This window comes from Symphodus melops (assembly GCF_947650265.1).
Source record: "Symphodus melops genome assembly, chromosome: 6".
Taxonomy (NCBI): domain Eukaryota; kingdom Metazoa; phylum Chordata; class Actinopteri; order Labriformes; family Labridae; genus Symphodus; species Symphodus melops.
The window spans coordinates 4,171,866-4,186,710 of NC_136696.1; the positions used below are offsets into that span (position 1 = coordinate 4,171,866).

Sequence of the window (14,845 nt, forward strand, 5' to 3'; positions counted from 1 at the left end):
TAAATTCACAAGATGATTCATGTCTAAATAAAACTATAGACTGACTTTATTCTCAAATTTAAAAACAAAAAAGTCAATAGAAACGCAACAGGAGCTCTACTGGGCATTTCATTGTGCTGCACATTGCTGCCCCCTGTGTGCAGGAACAGGTGAGGAAAACAGGACTTGGAGCTACTTCAGTTTAATGCTAGTTTAATGTTAGGTTAGATGATTAAAGTAAGTTTTTCTAATTGCATGAAAGAAATGTTACCATCTTTTGTAATTTCCTGAATTATTATATAAATAAATGAGTACAAATAAAAATATAATTAAACACGATGGGCTGCCACCATGAATGAAATAGCCTTACAATGCTCACAAATATGTACAGAGGGACAGCTCATCAATTGATGTAGTCAGTAACTTAGCTTTCAGACCCAGAGAGCGAAAAAAGTTTGACAGTAGAAAATGTCCCCCAGGGGGCCCCACTTGACAGGCCTTCTCTTGCATGTCCTGCATCAGCACAAACCAAAAATTGCCAAGGCATATATCTTTCTGGGAGTTGAAAAAGGAAGATCTTCGGGACACTGGAAGACAAAATAGTGGTTTGAGGGGCCCCCAATAATTTATTTTAAATAGGGCACCAACTGACTCCAAATAGCCAATTTATAATCTCTATTCTTATACACACATAGTCTAAAACATGAGTGTCATCCTTGTGTATTCATTATATACAACCTTAAATCCTGTATTCATTGAACGTGTTTTATTCTTCACTTCGCCTTCATGTGCGCGCTACACACAACGCAAGGTGAATCGACGGACATGTATTTTGGCCCACAAGAGATGCCGTAGTTGGAAAGATGGCGGCCCTGGCGCTGGTTAGCCGTCCTGTGAGTGCCCTTCCAAAGATCTCAAGTGAGTACCGTCAACACAACGGACATCTCATATTAACAAAAACATCTCAGCGCAAACTGTTCACTTGTTTCTAATCTTCACATGCGGGTTATTTGTGCGCCTGCGCACAGTGAGAGCTCACACTATGCGGCAGTGACCTTGCTAACAGACTCGGCTAGCTAGCAGCTACTAACGAGAGCTTTAGATCAAAGCTGTGTAAATAAACTCTTTAAAACGTTTTAAATTAACTTAAATAACGTCTTTCAAATGTTTTGAGTTGATTAAAATAAACTATTTTTAATGGACCTCTTAATATGTGTGAGTGTTTGCGTTAATAAGCACAGTGAGAGGTCTCTGATCATTATTATTGTTAATAACGTTTAGATTATTGTACCTGTATTTCTAAGGTGCATGCAGCCTTTAGTTTACAGCATGCTCGTGTTGTTCTGATTTATATTCCTTTACAACGATGAATGAAAATGAAAGAAACACTGAAGGAAAGTGGAAACACTCAGTTTGTCCTGGCCAACATTTTAAACAGTGTTGGGCCATGAGGGACAATCACGATGTGTCACTACTCTTTGTCAGGGATGTAGATATTAATCAGTACTCTAAAAAATAGTGTGAACGTCAGCAGCATATTTAGAAACTGAGGACGCAACACCGTCTTTTAAATCAAAGCTGTGGAGGCATTTTGCAGTGAGGTTAAATGGTGAATCGTATTTTGAGTTAAGTGAAGTCATATCCCTCTTTTCTTTTTCATACTTGTCTTAAAGACTCATTTTGCAAGTTACGGACCAGTTCAACCATACACATTTCCCTGTATATTATTAAAGACACAATAACTGGACTAATTACATTTAGATTATTAGTTTTTTATTTTTGTTTTGCCCAAAAATGTCTTTCCCTACATTTTGATTAAAAAAAAACATTTTACTGCCTAATGTCTTGCTTTTAATTGCCCAAAACATGTTGTTCACATCCTGCACTATGACTTAATTGTACACATACACTGGTACCTAAACAGTGTCAATGTAATTTTTAAAGCTTTGTTATTACAGAGATTGTATTGTTTTAAAATGTGATATAGAAAAGTTTTTATGCTACATGTCATTTTTCTTCTTGTACTCATTAATTCATATGCTGCTCGGGTTCCTCTCTTGTCTACAGGTAGCTGCTGCCCTGCTGTTCTGTCAGCTGCTTCTGTCTCCACAGCCCAGCAGAGGAAGCTGCACCATGCTGTCATCCCCAAAGGGAAAGGAGGACGCTCCTCCTCCAGTGGAATAGCAGCAACGGTGTTTGGTGCCACGGGATTTCTGGGTCGATATGTAGTCAACAGGCTGGGTGAGGAATCAAATCTAGCGTGTACATGCACACTCTTGTATTTTCTTACAAGCTGGAGTTTTCTAAAATCCCTCCCTGTTTTAGATTTAAAGGATGAAAAGGTGTTGCCCTTGAGCACCAGCATTAAACCAAAACAAACTGCTCTGCTGTTCTGAATCCTCCACTCTCCTGCAGCGACACACCTCCAGCCACTCGTGTTCACACGAAGGACTTGTGAATTGTAAAACACCATAATCAAGCACCGTTGATTATGCAAATCGTCCTTTGCTCGAGCTGCATTGCTGTGTTAGCAGGCTAATGTTAGCACACTTTGGTTGAATCGTAGCTTCATATTGCACATACAATGACACCGAATGTTATTCTTCTGTTCTCTTGACTAAACCAGCGTTATACACAAGGGGAGGAGCCAAATGTCCCGCCCATGTAAACAAGACGTAAACACAGCTCGACTACAGTACACGCCTCTTATCGTAGACGGTCATGACTCACAGATGATATATTGTACATGATTTCTGCTTTGTTAATGTGTAAAATGTTGCACTTTCCCATCAGTGTGATTCAAAGATGTATTTGTGTCTTGTCACTCGACTTGCAGGTCGTTTGGGTTCTCAGATCGTAATCCCTCACCGCAATGATCAGTATGACGTCATGTACTTCAGGCCCATGGGGGATCTCGGGCAAATCATTTTCATGGTAAGATGCAGAATAGATCGCTGACAAACATGTACATTAGAGCCGGGCCCGAATCGAAACTGACTTTCAGAATCTCTAATGGACGAGATCGTGCCCATGACGATTATATCGAGGCCCGTAACGACATGTCCAATCCACCATACAGCAGCAGCGTCCGTCGTTTGGACGCAGACGACGCCGAACAAAAAGAAGTCCAATGTTAACGCTGTTAGCAAGAATTACAAGTTATTTCTTGTTTACTGTTAAAACAAAAATGTGTTGTTTTCATTTGAAGCAATGCTTTTGATTTCAGTTTGAAACATTCAATAAATAACCAGAAAATAGTTCATCAGATATGATCCGTCTTTCATTAGATTTAGAGTAGAGATCATGTCTGTGAACTATGAGGACAAAAAACAAAAGTCGTTCATTAATCTTCATCGAGGTCAAATGTTCCATTAATCGTGACGTTGCCCAGCTCTCATGTACACTTCCACATTTAGAGCCTTTAATGGAGGTCAAATGTTGTGTGTGTGACCTCTCGTGCTGCAGGAGTGGGACGCCAGGAACAAAGACTCCATCAAACGGGCGCTGGAGCACTCCAATGTCGTCATCAATCTTGTGGGCAGAGAGTGGGAGACGAGGTACACCTGAAGCAGGAACCATATCTGAAAGCATCCGGCTTCTGTTTTTGAAGGTGGCTCGGCTATGAAGGGAGACGTGCAAACATTTTTTTCTCTTTGTGTGTAGGAACTACAGCTTCGAGGACGTCTTTGTGAACATCCCTCAGCAGATCGCCAAGGCAGCCAGAGAGGCCGGCATCTCAAAGCTCGTTCACATGTCTCACCTCAACGCTGACATCCGCAGCCCATCCAAATACCTGAGGAATAAGGTACGGCTGTGCACATCTGTCTCACTCAACAAAGCAAATTCATCTTTGTTTCTTATGAGGCTTTTATACCAGGGTTGGCTATTTTAAGTATTCTCCACATGTTCAGCCCTGGTATTTTTGAATATTAAAGATGAGCTAAATACGTTTTAAAAAAAGAAGAAACTGCTCCAACAAGCCTGAATCTTCAGCTGCTGGCTGTTCAAAGGCTCATAGCTTCATCACTGTGCTAACGTTGATCTTGAAGGGTCGGTATCTTTATGAGCTGCTCTTCTCATCATGCTGTGTAATGCTCCTTTAATAGGCTGTAGGAGAGACGGCAGTGCGGGATGAGTTTCCTGACGCCATCATCATGAAGCCCTCTGAGGTCTTTGGGAGGGAGGACCGATTCTTCAACTATTACGCAAGTAAGACCGTGTGTGTGTGTGTGTGTGTTGGTTTTTTCATCCTCGGCCAATCACACGCCTGCTACACTAATGCTAACATTTAATCTTTTTCAGACATGCGTTGGTTTGGAAATGCTGTTCCACTCATGTCCATGGGGAAGCAGACTGTGAAGCAGCCTGTTCATGTAAGTTTTCTAGAAGGAAGCGACAAAACCCATATCTGTCCTTTCACTTTCGCTGCAACTGTTCTGCTGATGGATATTAAAGCTCGGGAACGTTTTTTTTTTTAAACACAAGATGCACAGTTGTTGACGTAATCCCTAGACGTTGTCTCCTTGCTGCTCTGAGCGAGGCTTGATGAACTTGGTGAGAACTTGACATCAGGTTCTGTCGACGTATTCCAGCGAAGTCACAGGACATGTCCACCCTGACGGCTCTTTCAAAGACACCCCCACAACCGAAGTCCACTCAGATTTCTCTGCGACTGCAAACAGAGCTGGCCAATTGGAGGAAAGATGGCAGGTGGGGGGGGCGGGACTTAAAGAGACAGCAGCTGAGGATGAATTTAGGGATTTCACTGACACCCGTATCTGATGCACAAGGATGTTTGTGAGCTGCACATCTCACAACGTGTCCCACTCTGACATGATTGAAGGTGAAAGTGAGCACCATAGATCTAACTTAAAGAAGTGTAAAGTTTTCACAATCACAGCCCTGCTGTTTGTAAAATCATGGCTATCATTTCTGTTTTGAAGCTACAGTGAAGCCATGCTTCCCTGTAGAAGAGAAACTGATTGCAGAAGAAAACAACTCCCCGGCTGTGGGCTCTTTGTTGGGTGTCTAACTGACTTATAAGATGTCATTTGAAGAAATAAAACGTAGTGTTGTTAAAAGTCCCTGAATCAGATGCAACCATTTGTTTTTACTTGGAAATACAACAAAACCGTTTTGCCAAACCCTAAACATGTTCACTTACTTAAACGTGTCAGATTCAAAGTTTAGACTTCCCCTGTAAGTTTTAAAACTCTCCCAGTGGTCACGGTGTTCTTTGAAACAAACTCAGTGTTTACTCCGGCCCTTTTTAGCTCAAGTCAACGACGCATATCTGCATAATAACATCAAAACAACTAAGCTGTCTCTTTTGACCCTCAGGTGGTGGATGTAGCCAAGGCCATTGTCAACGCCGTCAGAGATCCTGACGCCAACGGAAAGACATACGCAATAGTCGGGTAGGTGGTTAGCATATTATAAATGTGTGCTCTGAAGCTAACGGGGACTTTGAAAACAGCCTGGGCAAAAGTGATTCAGAGTTAGAGCAAACACTGTCACAGTCAGGATTACAAACAAAAGACGGTGTGCTTACACAGGTTTGTCAGATAGGAAACCATCCACACTAAAAGTACATTTCAATTTCTTTAACTTGTATTTAAATGACTGTATTTACTTAAAGGAAGTACGTAACTGTCTAAGTGAAGTTTAGTTTAGTATAGCTGCACTGTCGTTCACTTACTGCTAGGGTTAGGGTTAGGGTGCCTTTGAATTGCCTCCCAGGGACAAATCAAGTTTTTAACATGTAACACGAATGACTACTGTTATGTTTTAGGTTATTGGGTATTTATCAGTGATAACAGAAATAGAATCAATCTTGTGTTTTCCTTTGGATGCATTCATCAGGGTTTGTTCTGTGCTTCTCTTCTTGTTTCTAGTCCCAACCGTTACCTCCTCTATGACCTGGTAGAGTACATCTACGCTGTGGCTCACAGGTCTTTTGTGCCCTACCCCCTGCCCCGCCCACTCTATCAGTAAGTGCATTAGCATGTTTGTTTTTCTAATTACCTCTTTGAGAAACAAAGGACCTGAATCACTCTCTTGAGCTCTGAACAACACAAATGTTTAAAGGAGCATTATGTGACTCTGGCACCTAGTGTTTGAAATGGGTACTGCAGTCCACATTCAAAACATTGAAGAGAGCTGTCTCATATCTGACAAATCATGGGTGGTCCAAAACGGCCATGTGGTGATCAACAGCAGTAATGCAAAAAAAAGCTACATTTGTCAATTACAATTTATTTTTTTGCTTCCTCTCAGCCTTGCTGCTCAATTCTTCGCAATGAACCCGTTTGAGCCGTGGACGACCCCGGACAAAGTTGAGAGGGTAAGAAAAACAAGAAATAGGTCATGTGATTTTCTCTTTTTCCCAAGACAAGAATTAGATGATTGTTCTGTATTGTGCTTTTGTTTTCCAGTTTCACCTTACCGACATGAAGTACCCGGGTCTTCCTGGTCTGGAGGATCTCGGCATCACTCCTTCCACTGTAGAACAAAAAGCGATTGAGATTCTGCGCCGCCACCGCAGATTCCGTTACCTGGAAGCTGACCTGGACGATGCAAAGCCAGCCAAGACAGTCAATTATTAAACCCCGCAACAACATCCTGACATAACATTGGCAGCCAGAGGATGTCATTATGTCCAATTCCTCTTTAACTATATTCTGTAAATAAATGAAAAAATATCCTCTACGAGTTTTCTTGTTTTTATTTTGAACAGGAGAAACTTAAGAGAGAGAAATATAAAATGTGCAAAGTCTTTGGAAATTAGACTCCATCCATCCGTCTTCACAGCAGGATAGGAGACCCTCCTGATGGAGCCCAGACACTGGTGGTGGCTGTGATGGAATTATGTAGGATATAATATGGAGTGGGCTTCTCAGTAGCTGATCCAGTAGCTGATAGTTGAGATGGAATGAGGGCGAGTGGGGGGAAGTAGGAGGATCACAGCAGTACTGGGCAATCAATAGATGTTTTATTTTTTTCTTTCAGGTTCATTGGACTACATGGTTTTGGATTATTATAGTAACAACAATGTAACTGGATTTTCGCTTTTACATGGATAATTACGGTAAACAACCTCAGCTGCTTCTCTTGGTTCCCGTAGCATAGTAACATCCTCTCCCCTGGAAAATGAGTGAAAACATCAACAGGGCAACGTGCACCAATCAAAGTGAGACGTTTATTTCTCCTCGTCTGGAAGTAGCAGGAGACTGGTTTGTGTTCCTGCTAACAACTTGTAAAAATGACATTTAAAAGACATTATTTACAAGCACCTAATGTTTGATTATTTAGCCTATTGAGCTTGCCTTGTCATTACAAATAATGAACAAGAGGCACTTTTTATATTTAAAAAAAAAAAGTTTGGCAAAATATTGTGGAAATTCAAATAATTCGTGTTTGATACATTTCTTGTTCTCTGGGTAGATTTTTAAGAAAAGACAGGTGGTGTAAAAGAAAAAAAGGGATTTTATTCTTAGACCATATTACCAAGTCCTACATGACAGTGGAGAACAGATTTTTCATTTTAACAGCAGCAGGATGATTGGTCGAGAGAGTTTGTGTCAGAATGTGGTTTTGTGAAGTTCTTATAGACTAAATGCTCCTGATCTGCTGATCGCCTGTGCAGGAAGAAGAAGGGAGTGAGACATGAATGGATGAGTGTGAAACACTCTTCAGTTATCTTCTGTCCTCGTTCATGGTCAATTTAACATTTTATCGTTTTTATGCACTTGAATCAGAGTTAAAAGTAATTTAAAAAAAGCAAATCATCTGTTCATGAGGTGTGGAGGTGCTGTGTCATGCTGCCAGTTTGAAAACATTCATTCTCCATTAAAAACAACTGCAACCTTTAAAAAGAAAAAAAAAGAAAAGAGCTAAACCACCACCAGAGATAGATATGCATGACATATTGTGCAATCAACAAGACAAAGATATATTATTATGGTAGCAAGATGAGATTAGAGGCAGGAGCATGGTTTTGTAAAATAAAAAAAAAAGGTAGTAGTGCTTTCTTAAAGAGGTAAAGTGAGTTTATTGTTCTTTTATTTGGAGGTAGATTGTTCCAGTCTGAAGAAGCTTTGTGCCTGAAATCCCGTCAAATAATTTTAGAGGTCATAAAACAATAACACACGCTCTAATCAAAGTGTTGTTGCCTGAAAATACAGGCATGTACTTTGAAACCTCTGATATATTGTTAGATGATAGTGTCTGCACAGTCCGCCTCGTTAGCTTTACATCAGGGAGCTACTGTGATTGGTTATTTCTCTGGATTCAATAGTGCAATTGAAAGAAAAAAGAGGTACTGACTCTGTTCATATGTAAGCATCATTGAATTGTGCTCTCTTCGAACTCAATCAGGCATTAAGTAGATGAAAACTGAAAAAGTTACAAGAGGAGCATGAGGCAGAGGTAGAGAGTGTTATCTTTCAGATAAGACGACGCTCCCTCTCGTTCTTCTGGAGCTGTAAAATTTGGAAAGGTAAAGTTGTTGTCACAGAAGAAAGAATGACAGTGAAGCGATTCACCATGAAGACGTATTTGCTAAAAGGTGGAATAGTTGGATCCTTTCTCCTCTTTGTATACGTCATCATCTTCACGACTGTAAGTAGGAAATCTGACAGCTCTTATCCAGAAGTGGTCTCAAGCGGTCAAGACGTTTTGGGGAGAAAACTGGACAGGATTGAACGCACGCTGAACAAGCTGGGTGAGCAGAGAAGTCGTTTCTCAAAGTTCTGTCTCAGTGAAGTTTTGAACATGAATCGATGAATCGATTTCTTGATCCTTAAAAAGAAAGAACTGAACACTCATGTTTACACATTTACAAGGCTAAAACAAAGCAAAATAGCAAAATAGACACAGGTGAAGGACCCCTTTGTCCTAAAATATCTAAATTAAAATGTAAAATTGCTCAGTAGAAATAAATGATGCGATTAAACTGGACATCGCAGCAGTGATTTATCTGATTAATTCAACTTTTAAAATCTTTTTTCCTTGAACCAGAATCAAATTTTTTCTCCAACTTCACGTATTTCACATTACGCAAAATCTTAAAGATACTATAGCTTACATAATTTGTCCTTTTTTTTGACAAACAAGTTCAGCACAGTTTCATTTTAAGCAGCTTTAGTAAAATAAGATACACCTCAGCTAAAAGTATCTCTGAGTAATGTGATTAACCTTTCCACAAAGTGCCTGATCAAACTGTCAAGTACTTTTGTTGAGTTCTTTTGTAAGTTTATGTTGGATATCAGTCATGCAGAGGGAGCCGGTATCGATGTTCTGAGTAGTGAGTGCATTGTGTTCAGCATGTGAAGAAACAATTCAGTGATAGAAATAGAAAAAGATAAAGCTTACAACATTTAGGATCTGTCATGGAGAGAGAGAGAGAGCACATCCATCCATCCATTTTAACATGTTCTCTCTCTTTTTATCACCACTGCAAAGCTAAGCTGATACAAAAAGCTGATGAAAAGAGCTCCAACAAAGAACTTGTTAAAACCGCGAGCAAAGAAAAAGAGAAGGTGGTGAAGCCGAAGTTGTATCCCAACTCCATCCTGTTTGAGAAGTGGGGCGACGGCCTGTCAGAGCAGGAGCAGAAAGAGGCTGAAGCTCTGTTTCATCTTTATGGATACAACGCCTTCCAAAGTAATCAGCTGCCACTCGACAGGAAGCTTCCAGAAACAAGGGATCACAGGTAACTTCTTCCACACAGGTTAATAAAGGGTCTTCATGGATTCATTTGCTTTTTGGCACATTTTCAGTCTCTTTAACACCACAAACAAACTCTGGAAATAAACAGTGTGTGCGAGAGTAAAACTCTGCATGACCACACAATGGAAGAACTCAGGGCTTGATGGGATTACTAAGTGGACCACAACTTCCAGAATAACACCGGAGCAGAATAATGATAATGGAAATAATAAGAATAATTGTGATCCTTTTTGCTGTTTCATGTGTTATCTGGATTTGTTTCAGTTGCAGCATGATTGCCGTAGTGTTCAGAATCAGAATCAGCTTTATAGGCCAGGTATGTTTAACACACAAGGAACATACGTGTCACACCATTTTAGATGCTGGACAAAGAAATACATGAAAAACCTCCCGAATGTCAGCGTGGTTCTGATCTACTTAGACGAGGCTCTCTCTGTCATTCAAAGAGCTATAAGAAGTATTATCAACCGCACTCCAAATCACCTGCTGAAGGAAATCATTCTGGTGGATGACTGCAGCACTTACAGTCAGTGGACTTTTTTTTTTTTTTTGTTAATTAATCATGATTATTCACCTTAAAAAATGTCAGAATATTTTTGATCTACGTTGAACACCTCTGGACAGTTAATCACTCTGCCACTTTGCACTGGTAGATTTTTTATAAATGTTATCTATGTAAGTCACCTGTAGACCTTTGTTCCCAGATTTGGCTGTGATCTTTACTTTCAGATGACCTTGGAGAACGCTTAGAAAACTACATAGGTGAGATACACAAGGAGCAGCCTGGCCTCATTAAGAAAATCCGGCATCAGCGTCAAATGGGCCTGTCCCAGTCCAGGCTCACGGGTTGGCAGCATGCTACAGGGGAGGCTGTTGCCATCTTGGATGCCCATATTGAAGTCACAGAGGGATGGTATGTAAGGCTGAAATTTAAGGGGTTAATCCTTTGAGCACTGAGTGGTGGCACTTTACATAGAAATACAAGAATAAACCATCAGTTAACTGGACGATTATAGTTACTGACTATGAAATAAACAAGTGTAAAGTCATGATTCAGTATTTAGTATCCACCATAATGCATCTCTTCAACGTTTCTTTATAATATTAACAACTTTCTCTATAAAACACATAAATAAAAAAATAAGTAACAAAGTGCTTTACAATGAGAAAAGACCAAATAGGAGAAAAAGAAATCGACAAATAACTTAGTGAACAAATGAATAAAATAAAGCAAACAGCAGCAATAAAACTTATGCCAAAAATTATGCTAAAAATTATGCCAGTTTAAGAAGCTCCAGACCTGAGATCTGCAGACAGAAAACCAGGTGTTGCAGCGATGGAAGTTGTCAAGCGAACAGGTTCAGAAATAACTGCGCCGATCTGATTTTAAAGCCTCAGCACTTTTTATAAGCTTTTATAAGAAATGTGCTAAAACTTGGATAAACAATGCAGCTTCCATGTCGTTGTCATGGCAACCTACGTGTCAGGGGAGGAAGGCAAGAGGAAGACAGCGCTCTCCACAATTTTGAATTTGGACTGTATTACCAATTTTAATTTAGGCATTAGCTACTCTACTGAATCTGATAAGGAGTTTGATCTGCCTGTAGTTCTTCCTCATTCATTCGCTGGTTCCTCACATGTGTGGACCTTTTGTGAAGTGTTGCCCCTCACTCTTGTTTCTATCTGGCGTCCTGTCCAGGGCAGAACCTTTACTGGCCAGGATCAAAGCTGACAGGACAGTGGTGGTGTCCCCTGTCTTTGATAAAATCCATTTTGATGACCTTCATGTGGAAAGATACGTCCCAGCGTCTCATGGCTTTGACTGGGCTTTGTGGTGCATGTATGAGCGCTTTGGCGAAGAGTGGTACAAGATGGATGACGAATCTCAGCCTGGGAAGTATGTCAGATATATTCTCCTTAGAATTTGGTCCTTTAAAAATCAAGATTTAAGAAACTGTTGTGTTTTGAAAATGAGACAAATATCGTTGTGTTCATTAATGTGGTTTAGTGATGTTGAGATTTATCTCAGTCTTGATTTAATTGTATTTCGGTAGTTTCATGGCAACAAATTATTTCTCCGTTTTAGTTGCTTCATAATATTACAAAAAACTTTAACCTGAGAGCCATCTCATGTCTTTTCAGGAGCCCCTCAGTTATGGGCATTTTTGTCGCAGACCGAAGCTTCCTTGGAGAAATTGGTGGGCTTGATGGAGGAATGACAGTTTACGGGGGAGAAAATGTAGAACTTGGGATTCGTGTGAGTAGTTAAACACATTTTTAGGATTTAACATAAAGGTTAAAGATCTGCTTCTTCACTAATAATCCTCTGACCTCTACTTCGACTGCACAGGTGTGGCTGTGTGGAGGAAGTGTCGAGGTTGTGCCTTGCTCCCGGGTCGCTCACATTGAAAGAGCATATAAACCTTATGCACCTGATCTGGACTCTGCAATGAGGAGAAATGCATTAAGGGCTGCAGAAATCTGGATGGATGATTACAAGAAGAATGTGGCCATTGCCTGGAACCTTCCTCTTAAGGTTAGCATTATTATATATTTCCATTTTTGTAATTATTTTTTGTCCTTTTGCCTCGACTGGACAGGACAGCTGAAGAGTGTCAGGTGCACAAAGTGGGGACGAAATGCAGCAAAGGGCCTCAGTCGGATTCAAACCCACTGCTGCTGCAATGAGGACTTAAACCTCTGGGTGCACGACATAACGACTGTTTTTTTTGGGGTGGGGCCTACAGCTAAATAAAGTCAAAAGAAAGATGTGTTCTGATGCAAAAGCAAGACGGCAGAAAACACAATGATTACACAGCATACATACACAAAATGTATCCTGAGAGGTACAAATAAAGCAACCATCAAATACAGAGCTGACTTTTATTTTCAGCCCTGCACTTCACTCTTTCTCTCAGTCAGTTTTGTGGAAAAGCAGCCAATCAAACTTCAGCAAGGTTAGCGTGAAAAGCTGATGTTAGAGCAAAAATGTTCAAATGTATGAACTCAAATGTTCCACTGTTTATGACACACAGAATCATGGCATTGACATCGGAGACGTGTCGGAGAGGAAGAAGCTCAGGGAAACGATGAAATGTAAACCCTTCCAGTGGTACCAGGAAAATGTTTATCCGAGTCTGGAAAAATGGGATAACATCTTAGGGTATGGTGTGGTAAGGACCAATTTTCATTAATTTGCTGATGCATCACTTTATATTTGTGTATGTATTTAAAAGTATTAGATACCTAAGTGAACATGCGCAGGGAGTTCAGGATCAGGAAGCTTTCAAAGACCTACGATAATAAAAAAGTCCTTCATGAGAGTAATACATTGATCAATACAATGTCCTACTGCAGAGTGCTCAAAGAAGATCATTAGTATCATTAAATCCCTCTCTTAACACGGCCCTTATCTTTCCAGCTGCAGAACAACCTTCTTCAGCAGTATTGTGTGGACCAGGGAGCTGTTCCTGGAAACATCCCCATCCTGTATGAATGCCACTTCACGCAGCCACAGGTAGGCCATGAAGATGAGCACAACAAGTGAGCCTTCCAATAATGATAATGGTAAATAAGATGACTGAATTATAACTTTTTCATTTTCACCAGTTCTGCTACTACAACACAGACAGTGAAATCATCATCGGGGGACTGAAATCTCACAAATATAACAACAACCGTTGCCTGGTGGATCCAGGCTCAGGCAGTACTCCCACCCTGCAGGACTGTCAGATGGCCAAACAAAACCAGCTTCACATGCATTGGGACTTCAAACAGGTCAGATGTCAGCTGGCAGCAATTCAGTTTTATTTTGCCCAATACATGGAGTGTTTTGTTTTTTTAAATAATCCAGTACTGCATCTTTGCAGGTAGAAGTAGTGATTAAACCTCCGCAGAGGCTCAGGTGTTAAGGTGTTCTTAAGCATCCATCTAAAAGCTGTTCTCTCTCGATGAAACATTTGCAGGGTGAAGCCATCAGAAACAAAGCGACCAACAGATGTCTTGAGGTCGCTCAGGGAGAAGCCCTTTTTTATGTACTCATGATTCAGCAGTGCAGCGGACAGAGCTGGAGGATCCAGCATCTCTTCTCAAGTTTTTAGCTCAGTGTGTAAACTGAACACACAAGGTATTGACAACTTGATGAAGTACAATAAGCTTTTGGCTGCACTGGTTTGAGATCCTGTCGGACATGACCTCTCTGTGTGGAGTCTGCATGTTCTCCCCGTGCATGCATGGGTTGTTGGGATACTTCTGTTGGGGTGCCAGGAATATCGAGCCAACCGTAAAAGGTGGAGCTAAACACAGCAGTCTGTTGATTGGTCAAAAGAAACGTCACTTCCCGCTTTACCGAACAAAACCGTACCAAACTGTACCGATCTGTACTGGACCGGACTGCTGTGTGGAAACGGGGCTTCAGTCCCAAAGCCCCCCTCGTGTTTCAAACAGGAAAGATGTGTTTTGAAATTGTGGAACAAACAGCTTCATATAGCTTGTGGGGTTTTTTTCTACTGGTGATGGAAATAAGTAGTTAGTTATATTCTTGTGATGGGAATAATTAGCGTATGAACGACTTTGACTTTTCCTTCTTTTGTGTGTTTATTTTATTTCTACATATTTTTAACTACTGCTATTGTTTTTATTGTTTTTGTTGTTTTTCACATGTTGGAAATAAAGAAAAATCCACCAAAGCTACCCAGCACCACACAGTATCAACCATACTGTAAGAGTCCATGGTATCGACCTGCAGGCTCCAACCATACACTGTATATATTAATGGATGAAGCCTGAGTGACGTCAGCCATCTGTAACAGATCCTGTCTCTACAACAGGCTGAGAGCTGAGGCGGGTTTTAAGCATCCTGATGAATGGTTAAATCTCTCTCACCTTCCAATCATGTCAGCTACACACCTAACTATATATAACTAACCAAACAGCTACGCATCAGAAACTTGTGTTTGACACAGAGCTTATTTTCTGCAATGATCCAAAATCCAAATGCAAAAATTCCATAGAAACTACCGGCACCATTTCTTTCGGGTTGGCCTACAAAAATATGTCATCACTATACCAGCTCATAAGGCACAACCACCAGGGTACGACAGGGACTCAAAAATGCAGACTCAAACAGCATGGATTC

At 40.6% G+C, this 14,845-nt stretch overlaps 2 protein-coding genes across 2 annotated transcripts; both read left to right on the plus strand.

Moving 5' to 3' along the window:
* The first annotated feature begins 790 nt into the window (after window positions 1-790).
* Window positions 791-6,687, plus strand: ndufa9a (NADH:ubiquinone oxidoreductase subunit A9a). The gene is made up of 11 exons (XM_079345663.1): window positions 791-897; window positions 2,047-2,220; window positions 2,816-2,913; window positions 3,445-3,536; window positions 3,643-3,784; window positions 4,086-4,188; window positions 4,282-4,352; window positions 5,320-5,396; window positions 5,874-5,969; window positions 6,256-6,322; window positions 6,414-6,687. Exons 1-11 carry the CDS (start codon window positions 843-845, stop codon window positions 6,582-6,584), a joined length of 1,146 nt encoding a protein of 381 aa, XP_079201789.1. The 5' UTR covers window positions 791-842; the 3' UTR covers window positions 6,585-6,687.
* A 1,524-nt stretch (window positions 6,688-8,211) lies between these two features.
* LOC306825979 (putative polypeptide N-acetylgalactosaminyltransferase 8) lies at window positions 8,212-14,396 on the plus strand. The gene is made up of 11 exons (XM_079346982.1): window positions 8,212-8,701; window positions 9,442-9,691; window positions 10,068-10,234; window positions 10,438-10,621; window positions 11,408-11,605; window positions 11,851-11,965; window positions 12,059-12,244; window positions 12,744-12,881; window positions 13,130-13,225; window positions 13,318-13,485; window positions 13,674-14,396. Exons 1-11 carry the CDS (start codon window positions 8,503-8,505, stop codon window positions 13,806-13,808), a joined length of 1,836 nt encoding a protein of 611 aa, XP_079203108.1. The 5' UTR covers window positions 8,212-8,502; the 3' UTR covers window positions 13,809-14,396.
* The last annotated feature ends 449 nt before the right edge of the window (window positions 14,397-14,845 follow it).

What these genes read in the sequence shown, in the direction of transcription:
- LOC306825979 (XM_079346982.1), top strand. Translation starts at nt 8,503, where the DNA reads ATGACAGTGAAGCGATTCACCATGAAGACGTATTTGCTAAAAGGTGGA. An exon ending in GGATGACTGCAGCACTTACA is followed by an intron (nt 10,235 to 10,437) that starts GTCAGTGGACTT and finishes CTTTACTTTCAG; the next exon opens with ATGACCTTGGAGAACGCTTA. An exon ending in ACATCTTAGGGTATGGTGTG is followed by an intron (nt 12,882 to 13,129) that starts GTAAGGACCAAT and finishes TTATCTTTCCAG; the next exon opens with CTGCAGAACAACCTTCTTCA.
- ndufa9a (XM_079345663.1), top strand. Translation starts at nt 843, where the DNA reads ATGGCGGCCCTGGCGCTGGTTAGCCGTCCTGTGAGTGCCCTTCCAAAG. An exon ending in GGCAGAGAGTGGGAGACGAG is followed by an intron (nt 3,537 to 3,642) that starts GTACACCTGAAG and finishes CTTTGTGTGTAG; the next exon opens with GAACTACAGCTTCGAGGACG. An exon ending in AAGACATACGCAATAGTCGG is followed by an intron (nt 5,397 to 5,873) that starts GTAGGTGGTTAG and finishes TCTTGTTTCTAG; the next exon opens with TCCCAACCGTTACCTCCTCT.